The sequence below is a fragment of the Megalobrama amblycephala genome, linkage group LG12 (genome assembly GCF_018812025.1).
Source record: "Megalobrama amblycephala isolate DHTTF-2021 linkage group LG12, ASM1881202v1, whole genome shotgun sequence".
Lineage (NCBI taxonomy): Eukaryota > Metazoa > Chordata > Actinopteri > Cypriniformes > Xenocyprididae > Megalobrama > Megalobrama amblycephala.
In genome coordinates, this window is record NC_063055.1 from 4,668,628 (window position 1) to 4,683,424 (window position 14,797).

At 37.6% G+C, this 14,797-nt stretch overlaps 1 protein-coding gene and 1 long non-coding RNA gene across 3 annotated transcripts in view; one reads left to right on the forward strand and one right to left on the reverse strand.

Annotated features, from left to right (window-relative positions):
* The window catches only part of LOC125279507, a 26,783-nt gene extending 18,175 nt beyond the window's left edge, over positions 1-8,608 (forward strand). Inside the window, exon 3 of the long non-coding RNA XR_007187397.1 lies at positions 8,478-8,608. This is a non-coding gene — a long non-coding RNA (uncharacterized LOC125279507). The remainder of the gene's footprint in view (positions 1-8,477) is intronic.
* Positions 1-13,758, reverse strand: part of adra1aa (adrenoceptor alpha 1Aa) — a 24,868-nt gene extending 11,110 nt beyond the window's left edge. Inside the window, exons 1-2 of one of the 2 annotated variants that reach the window (XM_048209254.1) lie at positions 13,457-13,758; positions 1,829-3,610 (exon numbers count right to left, since the gene is read on the reverse strand). In XM_048209254.1, the coding sequence (XP_048065211.1) occupies positions 1,829-2,753 (925 nt within the window). In that variant the 5' untranslated portion in view covers positions 2,754-3,610; positions 13,457-13,758. Of the gene's footprint in view, positions 1-1,828; positions 3,611-5,674; positions 7,235-13,456 lie in introns of those variants that run through there. The other variant, XM_048209255.1, reaches the window with a different exon arrangement.
* Between the last annotated feature and the right edge of the window lie 1,039 nt (positions 13,759-14,797).

A 14,797-nucleotide genomic window follows, 5' to 3' on the forward strand; every position in this document is an offset into this window, starting at 1 on the left:
AACTGTGCATTTTAACAGACAAAGCCCAAAATATTTTCCTGATCTTCTTGATTCTCCACATGGCAGCATTTTACCCATCTTCTAGCACTTGGAAACATTTCTGTGCATCTGAATTTCAGACAGGAAACCTAAAAAATGTCCCTGTGCATGTCTGTTAACCTATTTCTGTCAAGGAAAAGCATGAAAATCACACATACGGACCAGATATTACACACACTGCAAAGAGAATCACAGCTCAGAGGCAACTTTTCTTTTCTAATGGTTTTCAAACCTATACTAATTTAATCCACACTGTCCTTTTTGAGGTAAGTTGGTGGCCATCTTGTACAAAGTACACAGTACAAATCTGAATGGGGAAAAGTCAACATGTCCTAAACTTTGCCATGCTTACATTTCACTAACACAGTGCAAAATCACCAATACAATCAGGCAAAAATTTTCCATATAATACACATGCACATTCTAGACAAAAGAGACAAGACAGTGTTTTTGCCAAACAGGTTATTGGCTCTTTTAAGGGTTATTCTAAAAATATGGTGACAAACATTCACAAATAATGAAGAACAATTGCATATAAAAGGTCTCATTAAATATTTTTACTCGGTTTCGCACATTGTGAAAAAAGCAAAACTGTGAAAAGAGAAAAACAAAAATAATTAAAATTGTTAACGTTAAAAATGTGTTTTGAAAAATACAAAAGCTGTGAAAAAATACTTCCAATGTCAAAGTTCAGAAGAAGGGAAAAATGGGCTGTTCAAACAGTGCACATGGTGGATTTTTCATTTAATTTTAATTTATTTTTCATAATTTTTTTTTAAACATGATATTGGTGTAACACTGTTTAATGTTAGTATGAAAAATTTGGGGAAATTGGGGAAAAAGAAGATTTAATATAAAGAACAAAAGTCATAAAATCTTATTTGTTTTGTAGAATGATCCTTAACTGAAAGACAAGACCTTTTCCTACAGCTGACATTTTTTTCCCGGAGTGTCTATTTACACTAAGTGTAAAAAGCCTGTCTTGTTGTCTTGTCGATCAGCCTGAGTTCGAATCCGCCTTCTGCCGAACTCGCTCTTCTCCTTTTCAAGGGGTGTCCAATCCTGCTCCTTAAGGGCCACTGTCCTGCAAAGTTTAGCTCCAACCCCAATTAAACACACCTGAACCAGCTAATCAAGGTCTTACCAGGCATAATAAAACTTATTATGTGGTGTCTTGAGGCAAGTTGGAGCTAAACTCTGCAGGAGAGTGGCCCTCCAGGACAGAGTTTGGACACCCCTGCCATTTTCCCATCACAAATTAGATTGGAAAGGCATTCATTTTCAATAAAAATGAAGAAAATATATGAAAAGTGGAAATTAAGTGCTTAACGAGTGTTTAACAAGCTAATAAAGTATTTAACGGTTAGGTGTAGGTGTAGGGAGGGCTTTATTGTCCCAATAAGGTGGCATCCATTTAATAATTTTAATGAATATAATCATTTACAATTTATGTTATTATTGCATCCTGTTAATGTACAAAAATACAGAGGTGCAAATAGTATCTGCCACTATTTATAAGTATAAATAGCATCTAACAACTATTTGCACTTATTGCAAAGAACTGCTACTTTTATACAGAGTAAATAGACAATATCTCTATGCTCACTTACTGAACAGCATCTATTGCTATTGTGCAAATAACTGCTGCTTTTTTTCCTTGTTCATTTTTCTACAAGTGCTCTTTCATGTCAAAGACATTACAAGTAAATTTTTGGCTTAGATTTTCATCAGACACTTCCAAAAAAGCTGGTATTTGCCTATAATCAAATGTAGAAAGAGAAACACTTACTGATCGGAAGAACCAGGAAAAACGGAAGCCAACAAAGGACAAAGCATCCGACCACGATGCCCAGGGTCTTAGCGGCCTTTTTTTCCCGTGAGAACTTGAGCAGACGTAGCGTGAAGTTTGTCCGGTTACGCAAGGCCTCATCCTCGGACACCGTCGTGTTCCCACGGTGTATCCTCAAGGTTACGCCCTCCGCGGCATGATCGGACTTTTCCGTTTTCTGTCCACTAATCAGTCCTCGAGTCTCCCTCTTTGCGACCACGTACACGCGGCAGTACATTGAGAGAATCACCACCAATGGGAGGTAGAAGGACCCCAAGGCGGAGAAGATGGCATAGCCGGGTTCCTCGGTTATCTTGCATATGGATTCGTCATCTGGCGCCGGTTCCTTCCAGCCGAAAAGAGGTCCAATGGAGATGGTGATTGATAGAGCCCACAGAACTATTAACGCGAGCAAAGCTCGTCGCTCCGTCATGATGGACGGGTACTGCAGAGGATAGCTAACGCCAATATAGCGGTCCACCGAGATCACGCACAAGCTCATGATGGATGCCGTGCAGCAAAGCACGTCCATGGCCGCCCAAACATCACAAAAAGTCCGTCCGAAGACCCAACGACCCAGCATCTCAAAGACCGTGGAGAAGGGAAGAACCGTGGAGCTCAGCAGAAGGTCCGCGACCGCCAAGTTCACGATGAAGTAATGCGTAACCGTGCGTAGATTACGGTGGCAAGCCACTGAGAGGATAACCAGGATGTTGCCCAGAACGCCAAAAACGATGAAGATCGCCAACACCATTCCCAGAACGACGGCTTTCGTGACGTTCAGCTCCGGGGTGAGAACTTGGCTGCAGTTGCTGCAGTTCTCGGAGAATGACTCCGGGGTCATGTTGTCTTTGAAGGGAACCATCTGTTTAAGACGTCCAGGCATTTAATAATGGTCTGATTGTGAGCCAGGTGGTATCCAGTTCAGTTTGCACCTTAATATCCGATTGTATCCAAGGAAAAGTTGAAAACTGTTCTACTGCGTTGGCCGTGGTACAAGAAAATCAGAGCATTTCCAGTAGAGCTCTGAGGGAACGGGACTTAAGCGATCTCATTTCTCAATGCCCTAGATGGGCTTTTAATGAAGCATGTTCGTGGAAAATCGCTGTGGGTGAAGAAACAAACATGGGGAACTAAACATATTATGCTGAGGAGAATGTCAGGTTCTTTTGTCATAAAGTCATAAATTCGAAGGATGTTTTGACATGTTCATAACCAAGTGCAGCTGCAACATCTGAGAGAACAATGAGAATAGCACAAAAGGCGTTGTTGCAATTTGCGTGATTTATTAGGGTACAAAAGAGGTTTGTCTGTAATTTCCAGGCATGAGGTTTGATGCATGAGTGATCTGTTTTAGATGTGCATCAATGCATCGATGTGTGAAGGTGTCAAAACGCTCTGCAAACCTCCAATTTGCTTTGCACATTCATAAAGCACTGTAAATGTTTTAACACACATTGTGAAGGTGAAAGGCTTCTCATCTTTTTGCGCACGACCGCCATGGTTGGAAACAGTCCACATGGTGCTGGCGGTCACTCGTAGATTCACACTGAAAGTCTGCACGGCGTTGGCTGATGTCACTGGCGGATAACAAGGTCGAAGCTAAAAGCACTTTGGCATGTGCTTAGGAGATATTTTTGACTGAAGAGCAGTTCTTGGTGCAAATTTTAGGTGAACAGCTTCAATCAGAATAGATTTGGTCGTAAAGCGGTCATGCTGGTTTGGTTTGAACACTGATGAACCCTGAAAAACAGGGAGAGAAAGTGGAGTTTTATCAGTGAAGTGGATTCATTTATCATTCTGGGAACTTTTAAGCCATCGCTCATGCATTACAATGAAGTGTGCAATCGTTTGGCATAAAATTATGAACTGTTCCAGTGAATGATATATAGATTCATTAATTCATATTTCTCTGATAAAGGACCTGCAAATGGATTTCTCTCCATGAGAGATCCTCACCAAAACAAATGCTTTTATTTATATGTTTCTCCTGAAGTGATTCATTTACTGTGATGTCAAACGCAAAATCAAATGGGACATTATAAAATGAATGGTCACTGTTTAATACACACAAATCATTTATCCTAGGCAGTACAAGACAAATAAATATATATATTGACAAACAGTGTTGGGGTAACGCATTACAAGTAATGCGAGTTATGTAATCAGATTACTTTTTTCAAGTAACTAGTAAAGTATCGCATTACTTTTAAATTTACAACAAAGTATCTGAGTTACTTTTTCAAATACGTAACACAAGTTAATTTGTTTTCCCATTTATTGACTGACACCATTCCTGTCCCCATGTTGAGAGAAATAGGGACTGCAGAGGCGTTGTGTGCGCTGTGTGAACATGATGGTTATTCTAGACTAGTTCTAGACTAAAAATGAACATATATTTAAGCTGCGTCCGAAATCGCGTACTGTTGAGTAGGTAGTACTACATTTGAATTTAAATTTACTTCACAACCATTGAAAAAGTACATTCTATATAGTACGAATGCATGTATGAATGAATTCAGACGTACTACATCCGCCATGTTGTTACTGTCACATGACCTACCAGCGTCAGTTACGTCCCTTCAACTGCATTCACAAATCCTCTCCCGTGGCCTCATGGGATAGTAAAGTTTTCATCGTATGCACACTTCAGAATCTCATTTTTGCCTACTGTTTTTCGAATACTAAGAATTCTGATATACTACTCTGTTCGCATACTGTTTTTCGCATACTATATAGTATTCGATTTACACATTCGAGAGTTACTCATTTACTTCTCCTGCGTCTTATTCTTCTGCGATCCAGAATGGCAGCACAGCTGAAAAGCTTGTTTGAGCTGCGCCCTCTACTGTACCGTCTTGAATTTGCATTTCTTTCAGCCTGAGGCTTATTCATTGCACTTTTGGTGTGAAAGGGCCTTTACATTTGCCAAAAATAGAACTTTTTTGTTATAAGCAATAAAACAACAAACAGCCCTGAGAAAAAGTGACACAAATGTAACGTAACACATTACTTTCCATAAAAAGTAATGCAATTAGTTACTTTTTTAGGGAGTAACGCAATATTGTAATGCATTACTTTTAAAAGCACCTTTCCCCAACACTGTTGACAAAGCAGTCTAAATAGAACATTTTTAATTTTTTTTAGTCAAGTTCAGTCCATGCATATATTTAATTGAAACTAAATTGCAAAGATAGTTCAAAATGACGTGTGACACTGGACCACAAAACCAGTCATAAGAAAGCTGAACAATAAGCTTTCCATTGATGTATGGTTTGTTAGGATAGGACAATATTTGGCTGAGATACAACTATTTGAAAATCTGGAATCTGAGGGTGCAAAAAAATCAAAATATTGAGAAAATCACCTTTAAAGCTGTCAAAATGAAGTGCTTAGCAATGCATATCCACTCACAAAAATACATTTTTGATATATTTACGCTAGGAAATTTACAAAATATCTTCATGGAACATGAACTTTACTTAATATCCTAATGATTTTTGGCATAAAAGAAAAATCGATAATTTTGACTCATACAATGTATTGTTGGCTATTGCAACAAATATACCCATGCTACTTATGACTGGTTTTGTGGCCCAGGGTCACATATGACTACCCACCATTTCAGATCACTCACTGACTACACCATTTATCTATCACAAAATAACAGAAAGACAAACATTAACAGCACCTTGAGAACTTGATTGATTAAGTACTGGCACAGATTATTCAGAGATTCCTGAAAACGTCAAAACGATGAGGCAATAGAAGATAAAAGAAGATAGCAACGCTCTGACAACCACTTACATTTTCTTCAGAACATGTAAAAAGCGAGTTTCAGGTTGTTTCTGAGCGAAGAAAGCCACAGATGCAGAAAACAACCTTCTTACAAGGGTTTTAACAAGATCGTGTCCTGTGAGACTCTGACCGGTTCAGAACGAACTGAAACAGCAACAGATTTTTTTTTTTTTTTTTATCCTCACAGTTGTGAAAAAAACGCCCCCACTGGGTAAAAACACAGGCTGCCTCAAAAACAATTTTTGGCGTTTTCATGCTCTCTAATTCCCACTTTAATCAAGCCAATTTTTGCTGCTTGCCATAAGACACAGAAAAAGCTTAGTAAGTTAAGAAAACACATTTAATAACATTCAAATATCTCATGATTTCAGGCAAATCCCTCAGCTGCACAACAAAATCCCTTTTCTTGTTTTTCTTTCTTTTTTTTTTTTCTGTCTGTCGACAAAGACGTATTGCTTTGTTTCTTTTGAGAGATTTCTGGCTTCCTGACCTTTAGAAATTAAAATCTTCTGTTCTGTTCTGTCATTCTTCTACCTTAACCAGTGTTCTGCCAAACGGCATGAGCAGAATCAGACAGTAAAATTAATCTTTTTTGCCGCCTCTATTTATAATGATGTCCGAATAAATTCAGTTGTGCAAAGCTGTGAGAGCAGAGTCTGCACACATGCGGCAAACCGCTGATTATAAACTCCACACATGCCTCATTTTAAACTAAAAGAATGATCTTTTTCATTACTCTGCTATTATTTTTCCAGATTGACACTAATTACTTCTAATGAGATCGCCTACCATCCGTTTGTGACTCTATCCATTAACTCTGAGAGGAGAAATTTACACAAACTTAACACTCCTACTCAGACGCTCTCGTGTTTCCGATATTAGTCGTAATATTGATCTGAATTCCAGCTTAATGAGGCACAGAGGTGACTCTCGCTGCTGCCCGGACACTACGGAGGTGTTAGGACACAAAATTACTCCTGCTGCACTCGACCGTGAACTGTGCTTTAGAAAACACCGGTGCTGAAACACAAACACGCACATGGGCTCAGGGTTTGGCTGGTGCAACACTAGACTGTGTTTCTTTTGTATTCTCTTTAGAAATGTTCAAACCTATAAAAACATTCTATTTCTTCTCTAAGACATAATAAGGAATCTTTCATTTATAAGCCATTAGAAATGAATTAATCAATTTGAAAATGACCAGCATTAAAGTCTGCAACTGCGTTTATCTTTATATCGATAGTTCAAAAGTTTGAGGTCAGTATGCTTTTTCGGAGTGTTTATTTACACAATAAAAATGAAAATAATGTGGAAATAAACTACAAACGAGTGTTTAATAATATTAAATGTGTTTATTAGGTAGGGTTAGGGGAAGGTGTAGGGAGGATTTTTATTCTCAGAATAAGGCAGCATCCATTTAATAATTGTAATAAATATAATCATTTACACTCCATGATATTCTTGCATTCTGTTAATGAAAAAAAATTCTGAGAATACTGCCAATACAAAGTATAGATAGCATATAATTACTATTTACTCTTATTGCAAAGAAAAGATACTTTTACATGGTGTAAATAGAATCTATCGCTATTTTCACTTAGTGTAAATACCATATTGCTAAGAAAATGCTGCTATTGTCAGTTAGTGTAAATAGAATATATTGCAATTTTCACTTGGTTTAAATAGAATATATTGCTGTTTGCACTTAGTGTAAATAGCATCTATCGCTAAGAAAATATGCTATTTTCACAGTGTAAATAACATCTAATTGCTATTTACACTTAGTGCAAATAGCCGCAGCCATGATTTTTTTTGTCTGTTTGTTTTTGAAAGAAATTAATACTTTTATTCAGCAAGAATGCATTCAATTGATCAAAAGTGACAGTAAATACATTTATAATGTTACAAAAGATTTCTATTTCAAATTAATGCTGTTCTTTTCACCTTTCATTTATCAATGAATCCTGAAAAACAATCAGTTTCCACAAAAATATGAAGCAGCACAACTGTTTTCAAGATTGATGATAAAAAGAAATGTTTCTTGAGCAGCAAATCCTCATATTAGAATGATTTCTGAAGGATCATGTGACACCGAAGACTGGAGTAATGATGCTGAAAATTCAGCTTTGATCACAGGAATAAATCACATTTTACAATTCATTCAAATAGAAAATGGTTATTTTAAATTGTAATAATATTTCACAATATTACTGATTTTACTGTATTTCTGATCAAACAAATGCAGCCCTGGTGAGCAGAAAAGACTTCTTTTTTAAAAATCTTTTGAACAGTATAGTGTATACAAAATGTTATAAATCTTGGCAGTCAGATCAAATAATGACTTGTTTATGGTTTATACTTCTGGTCTGTTCGTCACAATGCAAATGGAAGCTCGTGTCAAGGTCATTGCATTGTGGGATACGATATGCAGTGCTGCACGGTTGCACGTGCTGCATTGTATACTGCATTGTATCAAGTTATACAGAAAAGTCGTATGCTACAGTATGCATTAAGATCAGGATTTCACCTGTCGGTGTATGTTGTGCTCTGAAAAGATTAATATTTTTCCCACCCACCTGGACTGTCAGAGAAAGTTATTGCATTTTGATGAAAGACTATATAAATAAACAAAACAATGAAATGCCTGGATGAATCACGCATTCAAATTTCATGTTTTCAAATTTCATTTCATGTTGCCTTAAAAAAATGTTTTCAACACAAATCCCCTGTTGCATTATCTCCCTTCCTCTTTTTTGTGCATGCCAGCATTCATTTCCTCTGTCTAAATGCAACTGCCTTATTATCCACACAGGCGAGAGAAACAGAATCCCTTCCAGGTTTCACCAGACTCAGCGTGATAATAACAGTCCAAGGAATGTGATCGTAGAGTTCAGCGCTCATTCAACGGGCTCTCCGTCTCTGATCTCCCCATCACGACATCAACCGGCGTCTGACCTTTGGGCCTCACCGGTGCTTCGAGTGGAAATCCACGCTGACAGGCCAGCTGTTCAGAGCCTCAGCTGGCTCGCTTTGAGCTGCCATGCTGCATTGCACAGCAGCCCTCCTGCCTGCGCTACACCGTCCACTCCTGTGTCGGTCTCTCCTGAGCAGCTATCAGCGCTCACCGACTTATACATATTAATGAGCATCGCTCAATCTGATCGACAAGACTCCTAGATTTCGCCTATGGTGAGGGACGCAACTGAAGCACTTGTTGTTTTAGTCTTCCAGCAAACCGTAAATAAAACTGACAGCCAGATGATTCTCACTAACGTCACTAAGAAACCTTGAGCTTCGCCAGACTGGCAACCATATGGTCGTGCCCGAGAATCGATTTGACAAAACGGCTCATCGCCTCAGCAAACAAAATAAATTCAGTTTCTAGTTTTGGGAGAGATATATAAGAGAGAACAGCTAGTACTAAAACACATTTTGTTCTCAATGTATTCATAAAGCACAATAAAAACAACAATAGTTCACCACTGCGCTAAACAAGACGTCAACGACGCTCTTCACCAAGACATATATGTTGAGCGTGTGAACACATTGGCCAATCAGAGGTGTTTACGAATCCGCTCAACAGCGCTTAAAGCGTCACATTTTTAACATTTTAGTACCGACTTGGTATCGATGTCGATACTTTTGACAACACTAAAACAGAATAAAAGCTTGAAACACCATACAGTAGGAGTGGGCAATACGACCAAAATCTTATTTCACAATATGAGAAATTTTATTTCACGGTAACGATATATATCACAATATAGTTATTTTTGTCATTACAAAAATAACTACATTACAAATGACAAAACAATTTGTAATCGTTATTACAAATTACAAACAATAGCACAAATACAAATATAACAAAAATATGTATTTAACAAATTAAAAATTTCACGTACAATAGGTTTATCTAACTGAAATGGAATCTTTATATTCTAATTCATGCGTTTCATCACTCTAAAGTGTCAATAGTGCTATATGTTTATATAGTGCGATATATATGATATAGTAAAATCTCTAATGATAGACATTTTAAACCTTCGCCACTTTATGTGCCTTTATTCTGATAGGACAGTAAGCAGACAGGAAGTGAAGTGGGAGAGAGAGGGGGATGGGATTAGGAAAGGTCAGAGAGCCAGGACTCGAATTCGGGTCGCCCGAAGCGCATGTTAGCGTGCTGCTCACTAGGCTATCGGTACCGACTAAAAGGATTAGTTCACTTTCAAATAAAATTTTCTTGATAATTTACTCACCCCCATGTCATCCAAGATGTCAATGTCTTTCTTTCTTCAGTCAAAAAGAAATTAAGGTTTTTGATGAAAACATTCCAGGATTATTCTCCATTTAGTGGACTTCAATGGAATCCAGATGGTTGAAGGTCAAAATGACAGTTTCAGTGCAGCTTCAAAGGGCTTTAAATGATACCAGACGAGGAATAAGAGTTTTATCTAGCAAAAAATCCAACTGTATATGCTTTATAAACACAAATGATCGTCTTGCACGTGCTTCCGCTTTCCGTATTCTTCAAAAAGCTTACGCTGTATGTCCTACGCCTTCCCTATTCTACTTACGGAAAAAAAAAAAAACTGGCGCTGCGTTCGTTCCACAAGTTGAATAATATAACATTTTTTGATTTGAATAAAACCAGTTAATTTAGATGTTACCATTTTCAGTGAAGTAAGCATTTCTTTAAATATGCAGAACACAAATTATATTTTGATATTTACCTTTTTTATATTATAATTATATATATATATTTATTTTATATTATATTTTGAAGGTTTTAGTGGTTTTTGTCAATGCAATATAAGTCAGTGAGGTCCAGAATTTTCAAAAAGGACATAAAGGAAGTGTGATAATCAATATGACTCAACTGCTATATCTCAAGTCTTCTGAAACAAACTGATCAATGCATGCATACATTAACTACACAGTAAACAAAAAATAAAGTGCACATTTTAGATGTCTCCCTAATCAAACACACCTGATTCAGGTCATTAGTAGAGACTCCAAGACCTGAAATGGGTGTGACCTCCAAATGTGGGGGGTCCCCAGGACCAGAGAACCACTTTTTTGTCTCTTAGTATGAATATGTTAGCCATACTGTTATCTATAAGCTAGTGTGCTCCAAATTAATGACAAAATTCATATTTAGAAGATATAAGCATTCAAAACTTACAGTCTCTCACTTCCGACAATATAGATCAACGATTTTGATGCCATTACTCTGAACTTCAGCTTCTCATCAGATTTTCTGTCCCTACATTATAAATAGACACTGAAGCTGCAACTGAAATCAGTCACTTGTTCACACATTTACTATTTTCTACATGATGAATGGCTCATAGTGCACTATATAGGGGATAGAGAACAATTCAGACAGCGTAAATATGCTTTCAGTTGAGGCAAATGAAGTCTGGTTTCACGTTAAAGTCACGTGAACTGCTGCAGCACACGGTCCAGAGACACGAGAGCAAAGAGCGAAACGTATATTAGGCCCATTTGAATTCTGCACAGCGATATGGAGGAGATTAGGAGGAGAAACGGTTAGAGATAAGGAGGAAACTGCAGCTTTACTAAGCTCAATGGCTTTGGTTGAGCTGCGATTAAAACGAAACGCTATTAGGGGAGGAGCTGTTGGATATGTCCCTCCCTGTCTTCCTGTTTCAGTGGAAATTACGTCAGCGCATTGAATAATGCTGTGCGTTTCAAGGCACTTCAGTGGGCCTTTAAGGACTTCAGAGGAGTCTCGATCTTTCATTAACGGATAGTGAAGAGATCAGGGCGGCCTGCGGGCGGTCCAACAGTCTCACTCATCATGGAAACAGTCGAACCGTTGGGTTTCAGCTCGGTGGTCCCTCCACGGCCTGTAGGCCACACTCACTCCAACTGAGATTAAATCACAATTATTGGTTTTCTTTGGCAAGTACTTATCAGAGCCCTGCAGGGGCGCGCAATAACCAGAGCCGCAGCGCTCTCTCTGTAATCGCCAACGCCACCGGTGAAATTAATGGATACGGGCGCCTGCTTTTACATAAAGAGCGGTAAATATTTAGGCTTCACCACTGAAAGATAATGCAAGTTGAAGCGTACTAATGTAGAGGCTTCAAAAAGACAGAAATGAGTTCTGGCTCGGTGTTTATGTAGCATCAAAGCGTGAGACCTCAGCGGAGGGTGAAGAGGGCACACGGGCAGTGCCATATCTCTGCTGACTGAAAGCTCAGGTCCACGGCTTTCTAGAACATTCCTCTTCGGAAACACGAGACGACACATGCTGACATGTTATTCTTTCCTCTCTGTCCTGAGTGAGAAATAACGGAATTATTGAAATTGAAGGCGGTCATTCTATGGAATTTTGGCAAGTAAATATGCCAATATGTATATTTAAGGATTTTATCTAATTATAAAAGTTTTAAAATGTCTCATAATGAAATATTATATATTAAGTTTCTTACTATTTTTAATCACCTTTTGCTTCACTTGCTTATTTAAATTATTTATTTATTTGTTAAAAATGGGCAGTCAACATGAAATATTAAGCAGCTTTATACTAACCCTTGTAAGCTGTTCGGTTGGAATGTACACTCAGAACACAGACATTAAAGTGTGATTTTGTAACAATATATATATATAAACACATGTCATTTTTCTCACTTTATTAATGTTTTTACTCTATATCTGTGCAGTTTCAGGGGCATTTATGGCATGTTTTACATTTATATAAATAAATTAATAAATATTTTTAAAATACCTCGAACAGCTTGAGTGCAATTTTTTTTTTTACACTAACAAAAAACAATATATCATACCAATTTATTTATTTTATTATTATTATTATTATTATTTTGTAGATCAACAAAGTGTTGACAGCGTTATAAATTTTCATCCCATTTTGGATCAAGTAAACTTTTTTTCTTTTTTTTTTTTAATTTCACCAAATGTCATTTGTGGTCAAAAAGACCCCGAATAGCTTATAAGGGTTAATTAAAAGACGTGGAATATTTATTGCCTACTTAAACATGTATTGTTACACTAAAGTACCCCTTAAAATAAACCAGTAAAGTAAAAATGTGATTAAAAACATAGAGAAACTTTAAAATTATGAGCATTATTCATGTACATCTTAACCTAAAATCTTGATGTTGCTACAAAAGCATATATCTTATTATAAAACAAGAATTGTTTACTACTAATAAAATCAGAAACTGATACAAAATGTAATTAGAATTGGTCTATTTAATTAGGCGTTAACCATTTGCTCCATGATTTAAGCAGTAACTTCTGACTAATCATAATTGAAAAGCAACAGCATCTTTGTGCATATACGTATATCGCAGTTCACATTTTCTGATTCAACAGTTTGTTTTTGAGAAGACCGAGTCTAACGAGAAATTCTGCTTTATAGCCTAATCAAACAATTTTTGCTCCAGTCAATGCAAAACAACAAGGGTAACCTTTTCATGTTACCCGTCATGCATAAATCATTCTGACAGCTGGGAGAGGATGCAGAAATCTCTGGAACACAGCTGATCGATGCATTACATCAGTATGCACCAATACGACCGCTAAACAAACACACTCAATCCCTCATTTTAAAGATTGTAAACTGAACGCGACAGGATATTTGTGAAGTTATCAGAAGCAACCTGTGGACTCAGTCCAGCGCACATCTGCCTCCGCTACATCACACGAAGTTTGTGAACGGGAAAAGAGCATTTCTACTATGGGATGCATAATGATTGCCTGCTCAATACTGTCTAGCGGTTGTACGATTGAATGAACGCTCACCTCAGCAGCGTGTCGGCGAACGCGAGAACTCGATCCGAAGGTGTTTGAGGAGATGGACGCGCAGCGCGTCTCCGGTTCAGCGCTTCACTCTCTCCAGTCATCGCTGTGGAAACAGCAGCAAGTTCAGCGAGTCAAGTGCAGTTCTGTGTTTCCACACGCACATTTGAGCGGAAGGGTCCTCGGGACATCGGTATTTCTCAGAGGAGGTGACAGTGAGTGAGTCATGGCGCCGCGCCTCCTCCTTTACGCACAAACTTTGCTGCGCTCTGAGCTCGTGGATGTGGACGTGGCTATTGGCCAGCAATGGAACATCACCTCAATGAAGAGTGAATCAGCCGCTGACGCGATTTCTGGTTAAAATAGCCTCCGACATCTAAAATAGACATGAGAAGGGTGGTAACCCAAAGCTCCACGAGGTTCATGAACTGTTGTTACTGTGTGCTAAGCGAGAAACTTAAGAACCTAATAATGCGCACGAGTCACATTTCACTCCAACATCAATAGGAAATTGTATTTCATTACAGTTAATGAGGACTTGGTGGGAAATGTGCTTAAACATCATGGTAATGCAACAAAATCTTTAAGGTCTTTACAATAGGTTTTTCATATGGAATGAAAATAACCCAGACATGTTTTTGTGAGAGTCGCCCACAAGAAAAAATAAAAACTCACCCTCCTGTCCTTCAAAACTGTTTCTTCTCATAAAAAGGAACATAAAAGACAAATTTTGTAGTGTCCTGTTCCTGTCCATAAAATAGATGCTGATTTATACTGCCACACTCAAAAAACACCATACAAGTATCAAAACTGGTCTATATGACTGTGAAAAATAGACTTCTTGTTCACTGATAATCTTTTCCTCTACAGTAACTCTCAAATATATATATATATATATATATATATATATATATATATATATATATATATATATATTCACTATTAAGATTCTGGTGCTTGTTGTTAGAATTCTGCATTTCAAACCATCTGTTTTAGAGGTGATGTAATTGTGAAATATAATTAAATGTCTAATTTGTAATTAGGGTATAAGAAAGTACAGACGTCCAACAAAATTCACAGCTATGTATTTGGTGATTGGCTTCAAATCAGCTTTACAAAGACTAGTGCCTTACAAAACCCCAGCGAGCAAACCAAAGGCTTTTATAGAAAAGATGAAAATTAGGAAGAAACAAACACAAAGTGACGGTGTGTTTAAACTCATTTAAACAAATGTACATACAAAGATTTCTACATCTCGCTACCAGCTGCGAGGTGTCACTCTGTATTTAATGTGACCATTTCTAAATCTGCCTACAAAGATTTATTGTATTGAACGTTGCCTTT